The 9,596-nt window shown below is 57.5% G+C and overlaps 2 protein-coding genes across 3 annotated transcripts in view; one reads left to right on the forward strand and one right to left on the reverse strand.

The window, feature by feature from the left end:
- The first annotated feature begins 1,224 nt into the window (after positions 1-1,224).
- Positions 1,225-5,914, forward strand: Il24 (interleukin 24). Of its 2 annotated transcripts, none has more exons than XM_010613132.2 (6): positions 1,225-1,313; positions 2,850-3,022; positions 3,552-3,614; positions 4,310-4,468; positions 4,854-4,928; positions 5,831-5,914. In XM_010613132.2, exons 2-6 carry the CDS (start codon positions 2,867-2,869, stop codon positions 5,912-5,914), a joined length of 537 nt encoding a protein of 178 aa, XP_010611434.1. In that variant the 5' UTR covers positions 1,225-1,313; positions 2,850-2,866. The 2 variants fall into 2 exon arrangements, with proteins under 2 accessions (XP_010611434.1, XP_033618121.1); XM_033762230.1 differs by having other exon boundaries at positions 2,867-3,022.
- A 2,137-nt stretch (positions 5,915-8,051) lies between these two features.
- Positions 8,052-9,596, reverse strand: part of Fcmr (Fc fragment of IgM receptor) — a 12,497-nt gene continuing 10,952 nt past the window's right edge. The window contains exon 6 of the mRNA XM_010613218.2: positions 8,052-8,149. Within this exon, the coding sequence (XP_010611520.1) occupies positions 8,052-8,149 (98 nt within the window). The remainder of the gene's footprint in view (positions 8,150-9,596) is intronic.

Genomic DNA, 9,596 nt, shown 5'->3' on the forward strand with positions numbered 1-9,596 from the left:
TTCCCTATGTACCCCAGGTCAGTCTTGCCTCACAATCCTCTTGCTTCAGCCTCTTGATGCCAGAATTATAGATGTGTGCCACTGGGCCTGTCAGTTTTCACATATTTTCCGTGTGTTACAAATTACAGTTATTTTGTTTTTATTTACTTTTTTTCCTAGTCATTTAAAAATGTAAAGACTGTTCTCGGGTCACAGGTCCACACTCCCTATAGGTCACGGCAGCAGGCTGACTTGGGCTGTGGCCTGCAGCCCAGTGCCTCCCAGGGACGCGGTCAGATTCCTAGGGAGCTGTGGGCTGAGACAGAGCCAGGCCCCACCCACCCTCCACTGGCCCTCTTAGTCTTCAGTACTCCCCAGAGCCCTGGCACACGCTGCCACACCAGGCTTCTCTCTTGGGCCAGGGTGAGGAAGCCCGAGTCCCCTGTCTGGCAAGGCAAGCACCCCTCCAGAGCAGGCTCTGTGGAGCACAGCTGGGGGACTCTGCTCCGGCCGATGCCCGGGTAAGGCAAGGACACTGCGCCTGGGCTGTCTGGCCAGTCCCGCCGGGGCACCAGGCTCGCGTGCCCTAGAGCCCACTTCAGGCGTGGAAACACTCCCACCATTCCTGGCACTCGGGGACCCTTAGCCCCTGGCTGCTGTCTCACCAGGAATAGGGCATCCTGTGGAGATGTTCTGACAGCAGGAGACTGGCTTGCCCAGCACGTTAATGATGTATCTACATGCAGGTTTCCTGCAGCACCTCTGAGTCACTTTTGTCTTCGATCTTTACACCTGTCCTCTGGGGGAGGGAGGACAGAGGCGAGGGTACTGAGGATTGAACTTGGGACTGAATTGCATTCCCAGCCCCTTCACAATTTTTAAATTTTACTTTGACAGGGTCTCACTGAGTTGCCCCAGCTGGCCTCAAACTTATGACCCTCTTGCCTTAGCCTCCCAAGGAGCTGGAGCTGGGCTTCAGATTTTTTTTTTTAATTTTACTTTTATAAAAGTGGAAACTGCCTCTCGAGGAAGCTAGGAGTCTTGGCTCCAATCACCCAGGCAGTGCTGGAGCCTGACCTCAGATGCAGGTCTTGCCTCACCTCGGGAACTTCTCTGTGCCGTGCCTGTGGTCTGAAAGTGAAGGGTGACTAGGACAGAAGGAATTCTCTGGGCAGGCATGACCAATCTCCCTCTCTCCTCTGCCCCTCCCCACCCCTTATATACAGACCTCCCAGAACCCTGGGAGGGTCCACTCGGGACCAGGGAGCGGTGAGGGGCTGCCCGCTTTCCCTTCCCCAGGAACAACCAGCTCCCTGCAGACAGCCGGGCCTGAGGTGAGCAGTGAGGGGTTCCCGCACCTTTTCCCTGGAAAGACTGTGCCTTGCTTGGGGCCTGGGGTCCGGGGGGTGAAGGCCCACATGCTGAGTGCTCAGCGTCAGGTGAGGAGCTGCTTTCTCTAGTTTAGCCCCAGGGAGACATTAGGCGGGATGGAGGAGGCCGGGATTGTGAGAACAGAAATGAACTTTCAGCCCGGAGCGTTTGAAAGCACAGGGTGGGAACATGTCGACGGGGCGCTGGAGCTCAGAGCACGCGGACCCGGGTCCAGGACCCCCTTCCTCATCCTGGGGCCGGCAGTCACCCAGAGCCAGGGCTCCTGTGGTCTTTCTGTCCCTGTGGGGCAGGTGACAGTCACTCCTGGTGTGAGAAGAGTGCCTGGAGCAGGACAGATCTTCAGCAGGTGTGGAAAGAAAGGAGGAAGGGAGGGAGGGAGGAAGGGGAGAGAGACGCGCGGGGGAGCAAACAGGAAAGAAGCAAAGCAGGGGCACGGAAGAAGGCCCTGGGAGGACGTCTTCGTGCAGAGGATAGATAGGTGGTGATAAACAGCCGAGTTCCTCCGCTGGGGGGCGCTTCGCCCTCACTCCCAATGGGCTCTCCAGAGAAAGTTTTAAAGGTGATGCTTGCGGCGCTCTGAGCCCTCCCTCTGGTTCAGATCTTCTCAAAGTCGATGCCTGGAGCTGAGTGAGTCTGTCTCTGAGGCGGCAGAGCGACTGTGAGGCCCGGCCCCGCCTTCTGCGGCCGTCCCCGTGGGCCAGGACGAGCCCCGCAGCTCCCTGACGAGGGGGACCCAGGCCTGGCCAAGGCCGGGGGAGGAAGACCTGGGGTCGCCGCCTCTCCTGAGGCTGGGCTTGCCTGGTGTGCTCTTGAGAACCCCCGTTCTCCCCTCTTCCTGGCTGCATTCGACAAGCAGGTGGAAGCGAGAGAGAACTGACTGACGGAGGAGGAGGGATGTGTGGGCCCCGCGGGCTTGGTGGGGAGGGCGAGACCGCGGGTACAAGGCACAGGGGCGCAGAGCTCCTAGCCCAGCGGCGCACCCCGGCAAGGCCACAGGCTTGCAGCCATCTAGCCTGCGGATCCCTCCCGTCACCTCAGTCTATTTTCTGTTGCTCTGAGGGAATGTCTGAGCGGGGTAACTTACAGAGAAGAGATGCTTATTGGCTCACATTTCGGAAGGCTGGCGAGTTCAAGATCGGTGGCCACGTCTGCTAAGGTCCTTGTAGGGGGACTGCAGAGGCCCCACGGTGGAGAGGGGCCTCCTTTGGTGACGGGGTGCTTTTATGATAGACCCGCTTTCCAGATAAAGCACGAATCAATCTGTAGATCCATGAATTGATTAATCCCCTCCCGGGGATTCAGGGCATAATCACCTCTTAAAAGTCCTGCCTGGTCCCACCTCTTAGTTTGTCACAGTGTGGTCAGATTCCATGCGAGGGCCGCGGGGACCCGTCATACCTCAGCACCACGCTAGACCGAGCAGCAGAGCTTTATTCTGGGGTGCACATCTCCTGGTCAGCGGCCTCCCTTTCCCTCAGCCCTTCCTCTGCTACAGATGAACTCTTGGCTCCCTCGCCTCCGTCTGATCCTGCTTCTCTGGAGCCAGCTACCTGTGCTCTGGGGCCACGAGTTCCGCTTTGGGCCCTGCCGAGTGGAGGGAGTGGCTCTCCCGGGCCTGTGGGAGGCCTTCCGGACTGTGAAGGATGCTGTGGTGAGCGGCGTGGATCTGTACCCGGAAATGGGGGAGCTCCCTCCAAGTTGGGCCTGGACCTTGTGATTGGGAAGCCGGGCAACTTGCCCAGGGCTTTCCTGCAGAAGAGCCACACGAGGTCGGGAGCCCTCACAGCCTTGTGTAACACAGGAGGCTCAGATACACGTTATCAGCCCCTGATAAAATATAGAGCCCAAGGGGAAGGGAGGAGGCTCCACTTGTCCAGGCTCCACGTGGGGTTGGGCTGCCGAGGGAACTCCAGGCACAGCCCTCCGCCTCCTGTCCCCTCCTCCTCAGCAGGACCTGGTCCTGGGGGGTTGGTTTCCTCAAATGAGCAGAGGAATCAGAAGGGCCCACAGAACTCCCGCCTGGGACAAGCGAGTGGTTGTCATAGTTGCCCATTTCCCCAGCACCAGCTCCCCGTGGCCCCGCCTGGGTCTTCCTTCAGTCTCACACGGGAAGATTCATTTGCAGGGCTGACTCCCGTGTGGACCCCTCCCCTGAAGACATCTTTTCTCTGTTCCCAAAGCAAGTGCAGGACAACAACACGAGTATCCGGCTGCTGCGGTGCGAGGTCCTGCAGAACGTCTCGGTAATCAGGTGCTGGGAAGGGCCACCTCCCTCTGTCAGGACAGGGCCGGGCGTGAGCCAGGACACTTGTACCTGGGCTGGTGGGGAGGAGTGGGACTGAGGCTTGTACACATCTTTCCCCGGGCCAGACACCGGCCATCGACCTTTATTTTTCTTTACTGTATAAACACAATGGACATCTACTCGGTGAGTCTTGTCTGCTGGACCCTTGTCTCTTGTCCATTGCTGTCTTCATTTCCCACTGACTCAGTCAGTGAACACAGATGTACTGAGAGGTACCAAGCCTCAGGAAGGGGTAGGGTGCGATCGCTGCATTCCAGGACATTGATTTTCTCTTTTCTTCTCTTCCCTGTCATCAACCGCAAAGGCCAGGTTCAGGGCCCTCTCCTCCACACTCTGGAGAGGCTGTGTGGTGGGGAGAAAGGGCATGAGCCAGCTTGGGAGCCGGGAGTGCGGAGCTGGGCTCGTGCCTGCCGGTGACGACCATGTGACCTTTGGCAGTCACCTCTTCTGTGGTCTGGCTCCCTCCTGTGTGAGAGCAGGTGCTCTGTGAGGCCCACTCCAAGCCCACACTGGCCCTCGCCCACCAGAAGCCCTGCCCTGCTCTGCCGCACCCGCCTCAGATGGGGTGTGGGTGTCCCTCAGAGCTGGGCGAGCAGGGCCCCAGCTGTGCATTGACCCGGGGCCTCTCCCCAGGACTCTGAGAGCTGCCACCTCGTCCACGACCTGCTGAAGTTCTACCTGAACACTGTGTTTAAACACTACTACCCCAAAATTGCCGAATCCAACACGCAGCCCTCCTTCTCTACCCTGGCCAACAACTTTGTTTTCATCGTGTCAAAACTTCAATCCAGTGTGAGCAGAAGAAAGCCAGGCTCAGGAGCTTGGGAAATGGTGTGCTTGGGGAATCTTCTCCTTGCCTCATGCTGTCCTGGCTTTAATTCTACAACAGGGAACTGTGGGTGTCATGGAAGTGGGTTCTGGGTTCGGGTCTAGGTTTGCAGCTTTCTCATCTGCTGGGTGACATTTTGCAAGGTGCTCAGACTGTTTTATCATCTGTACAATGGAGGTGATGCTCCCACCTGGCAGGGCGGCCCAGGTTATTTTGAGGACATGGCGTCACCTCTGATCTCTTGGGCATGGGAGCCCCTGTGGCATCACCAGGAGAGGAGCATGAGGGAGTTTGCTGCTAACCCCGCCTAGCTCTGGCACAGCTGTGTTTTATTTTTCTGTCTTCTAGCAGGCGGGTGAGATGCCCCCTGACAAAGACAGAGCGCGCAGGCGGTTCCTGCTGTTCAAGAGGGCGTTCAAACAGGTAAGTCAGTCTGGCTGGGCTGGGCCAGCTTGGGCTGAGCCTCGGCAGGGCTTTCTGGGACTCCACCGCCCTGGCCGGGCACAGACACAGTCAGCAGATGCTTTGCCTACGCTTTGCAAGTGGCCTTTCTCTGCTAGTTTTCAAGTTAAAATGCTCTCTATAAAAGTGTGAGGTTTTAGGACCTTTTCCTAAAGTAAGCCCCCAAGAAATCCCAGCTCTCATTCCCAGCACTGCTAGCCCTGTATAAACCAATGTACAACTCTGATCGCACACGGGGGAGAAGGCACACCGGCCTGCAGGCACGCGGGTCTGAGCTGAGGCACGACCGGAGAGGCCAGCAGGTGCGGGGCGGACTCCGTGCAGGGCCGCAGGGCTGTGTTCTGTGGTTCCTGGTGTCCGTGGAGCCGTGTGCTTTTCCCTGCTCCTTTCTTGCTGCTGCTCAGCGGCCTCTTTGTCCTCCTCTGAGCGGAGACACGCATGGACAGGGACAAGCAATGGGCAGGTGAGCAAATCAGAGCCATGGCTGAAGCCTGGGAAGAAAGAAAACTACTCTTTTTCTCCTTCTCCTTCTCCTTCTCCTTCTCCTCCTCCTCCTCCTCCTTGTCCTCCTCCTCCTCCTTCTTCTTTTTCTTTCTTCCTCTTCCACTTCTGTCTTCTTCCTCTTCTTCTGTCTTCTTCATCTTCTTCTTCCTCTCATTCTCCTCCTCCTCCTCCTTTTTGTTTTTTGTTTTTTGATATAGAGGCTTAGTATATGGTTCAGGCTGGCCTTGAACTCACTTTGAGGCCCAGGATGACCTTGAACTTGAGGCGACCCTCCTGCCTCAGCCTCCCGAGTGCCCAGATCATAGGTGTGCACCACTAGTTTCTCACCTAATGGATCTCTAACTCTCGTTTGCCCGTAGCTGGAGATCCAAGCGGCTCTGACCAAAGCCTTTGGGGAAGTGGACATTCTCCTCACCTGGATGGGGAAATTCTACCAGCTGTGAATGTCCAGACCTTGCTCTCTGTGCCACTCAAGTGTGTGTGCCTTCCTGGCTGCTCTTGGGACCCTGGCTGGCCAGGTCTTCTTCAGACCCCATCTCCTGCAGCCCAAATGGCCATCATGCAAGGCTCCACTAGATACTGTGAATAATCTATGAACCTAATTGCTATATTTATTGTGACCCTATTTAACCACTGCCATTACTGTAACTGAAGTTTTATTTATTTGTGAGTCTGTAAGTGCCATAAAGGCACCAGAATATACTGTTCCATGTTTCCCCACTGCTGCCATCGTGTGGGGCAGTGGATGGTGCAGTAAACACTTAATAAACCACAGCTCTGGGTCTGTCTTTGGATTGAGGAGAGGAATGCGGAGAACCGGGGTAGGAAAGGGAGCATGGGGCATGGGAATCACTCATCTGCAGGCACAGAGGTCTGGGGTAGAACGAGGGACATCAGTTTTGGGAAGTAAAGACAAAGGCCATGTGTAAAGTGCCCGGCTCCCTTTCAGTCTGCCCCTTTTCCGTTTTCTTGGGTGCCCTCCTTGCTGCCTGCAATGGTAGCAGGGCCCAGCTGGTACTGTGAGGTCAGGGCACCTGGCCGGACCATTGCTCCGTGTGACAGTCCTTGCTGATAGAAGGCAGCCCCGTTCAGTCCTGGAGGCATTGCCTTTCCACTTCTGGACCAGGGCCTGGGAGGCTGTGCTGCTCCTCTGGGAAAGGTCTTTCCAGGGGCGGGAGTCGGCATCTGTAACCTCAAGCTCCGGCTGCACTGTGCAGTGGCCGTGGATCCCACAACAGTGTCTAACTGCGACCTTGCTTCAAGAGCATGAGAGAAAAGCACACGGAGGTGGTGGGGACCTCTTCTCCACCACGGGAGTGCTAGTGCAGAGGCCCTGACCCCAGGAACCGGGCTGCTTTCCTCCCCCGCCTTTCTATATCTTCTCTGGAGCCGGCAAAGAGAAGGGGTGCATTTCCGGAAGCAGAGAGAAGTGGCGGTTCGGGATGGCTAAAACTGACCAAAGATAAATGTGCCAGCATCCGTGCTTAGACTGGAAGAAGGGTAAGGAGACGACGAAGGCTGTGTCTAAAGAGGGGGTTGCTGGGGCCAGGGATGCGTCCACAGCACGAGAGGAGACTAAAGGTGTCTTCGTGCACACCCATTTACACCTTTATGTTTGTGCCGTGGACACTAACAAGCCCGGCTTTGCAAATGTAGACTGCGTCACCACATCAAAATAAACCGCCTTTAGCACACAGGGCTCGAGACAGGTACGTGGACGCTTACTAGTAAGCCAGCCTTCCCATGAGGGTGGAGATGTTCCTGGGGTGCTCTTCTCCCAGGGGCAGAGGCATCTCCTCCTGTGCCCCGCTGCAGCCTCCTGTTTTCGAGAGGCCAAGCCTGGGAAGGGAAGCTGCTGCCGCACCCCCAGCCTGAGGTCACACGATCTAAAGCCAAGGCAGCAAAGACCCCATGCCCCAAGTCCCCGCGGATCCCACGGCCTGGTAAACAGCTGAGAAGAAGCAGGAGGCACCGAGACAAGCGCTCTGCCTGCCTGGAGCCTCCATGATGAACAGAGGGCTGTGGGTGTGTGGGAGGAGGTGAGCACAGCAAAGCCGTGTCCAGAGCAGGACAGGCCTGTGTGAGCGCCGAGATGTGGCAGGGGATACGGGAGGCCACGAGGTCTCGGCTAAGATGTGGCAGACAGACAGGACTCATGGACATCATGGTCTGGGCCCCAGAGGGCAGTGCGGAAGGGAAGTCAGGCTGGGGATGTTGATGTAGTCATCGGAATCGGCGCCTGCCCTCCTGGCAGCAGGCTGGTGGCAGATGGCCACATATTCACAGCTGGAGTTCAGCGATGGGGCCGGAAGCCAAGGAGTGTCAGGCACCTGGGGACACAAAGAAGCCCGAGGATCTGGGTGTGGCCTTTGCCTTCCTTCAGGTGCCCTTCTCCAGCGGGCGCAGGCGCTAGCCTGGGCACAGTCTCTGAGACCCAGAAGGCCAAGGCCAAGGTGGGCCTGCCCTGGGGGTTTGCAGGGTGATGCCTCGCCCCAGATGACGGGAAAGCCCTCTGTTACAGTGTGGGCAGGAAATGCCTCACGCGGGGCTCAGACGAAGCACAGGTGTGAGGGGACCCCGTTACACAGGAGTGGCCCCTGGGGCGAGACGCCGTGACTTGTGGGGTAACGATGCATCTTTCAAGGGAGGCATCTGGAGGCAGGCGGAGTCACCCAGACCTGCATTCCAGAAAGGGCTTGGCAGCGAGAGCAGGGAGATTGCTGGCCCACTGGGCCCTGAGGAGCCTCTCTTCTTTGGACAGACACTTCCTGATCATCTCTCAGCTCTGTCACAGCGCTGTGCCAAGCACAACCACTGCAGTATCTGGGGAAAGGCAAAGTAGGGACTCTAATTGCACATGTATCTATTTGTGCTTTTTGGAGGTAGGGTCTCACTACGTAGCCTGGGCTGGTCTTGAACTCACTATCTCCTTGCCTCAGCCTCCTGAAAGCTAGGGTTACAGGCTTGTGCCACCCCACTACATCTTGAGCCTATTTTTTACTTTTCATGTCGAGAGAGGGTCCTGCTAAGTTGTTCATTTGCCCTGGCTGAGCTCAAACTTGTGATCTTCCTTCCTCAGCTTCCCAGAGTGCTGAGATTTCAGGTGTGCGCCATGGCGCCTGGCTCCTGATCAGGTTTTAAACACTAAGAACCAGAAGTGCAGGGCCCTAACCCAGGAGGCACTCAGGACGTGCTCACTGAAGGTGACTTTTTTGTTTCCAACTTTACCAAAGATGGAAGCATTGCAGGTGGGTTCAAAAATGTATCTCTCACTGACTGATCGTGCAGCTCATCACTTAAGGTTAATGTACTTGGCTTACAAAATGGAAACACTCCCTTTGAAGGTTAACTGGCCATTAAGCATTTGTACACCTCGCTGTAAATGCATTGGAGATTTTTGCTCTGGTGGTGGTGGGAATGGGGTCTCGCGTGGGGAGGGGCACTGAGCTAGAGCAGCGCTGTGGGTTGGGGAGAGGAGGGGGTTCCAGGGGAAGGCCCTGGGGACCCCTTGGAGAACGCGGCCTGCGGGAGAGGCGAGCTCCCAGCTGCCCTAGGGATGAACTAGGCCAAGGGGCTGCCAAGACCTGGACGCAGAAACTTCGTCTTTCTTCCTCCCCAGGACCGTGATGTGGGCTTGGTGCTGGGGACTGAGTAACGATTACTGAGTACTGACCACAGGCTGAGCAAGACTGGGGGGGTCCGCTGGCCCGGGGCTCGGGTCCTCCTGCCCCTCTGCTCAGACCCAAACGCAGCTGGCTCAGTCCTTGCTCCAGGACATAGATGCGGGCGGAGTTAGTGCCCCCCACGAGCAGAGGGTCCCTCTTCTGATGTGGAAACCCTCGCCTGCGCACGCCGGGGCTCCCTGTGCACCCCGCTTCGCTCTCCTTCCCTCGCAGCTCTGCTGTGCCCCTCTGACCTCGGCAGGGCGAGCCCCCTCCGGAGCCAAAGGCGCGCCTTGCAGCCCCATCCCTCGAGAGCTCCCTGGAATCCAACCTCGTCCCGGGAATCTCGGGTGTGGGGTTACCTTCCATCACCCCCTCCCAGCACCACACGCAGCACCCACCGACCCCGGGAAAGGGAACCTGGCCACCTCCCCTGGCACAGGCTCCGGGTGACCCAGGGCGG

Source organism: Fukomys damarensis, unplaced genomic scaffold, assembly GCF_012274545.1.
Source record: "Fukomys damarensis isolate Sample0158 unplaced genomic scaffold, DMR_v1.0_HiC HiC_scaffold_11, whole genome shotgun sequence".
Classification (NCBI taxonomy): Eukaryota; Metazoa; Chordata; class Mammalia; order Rodentia; family Bathyergidae; genus Fukomys; species Fukomys damarensis.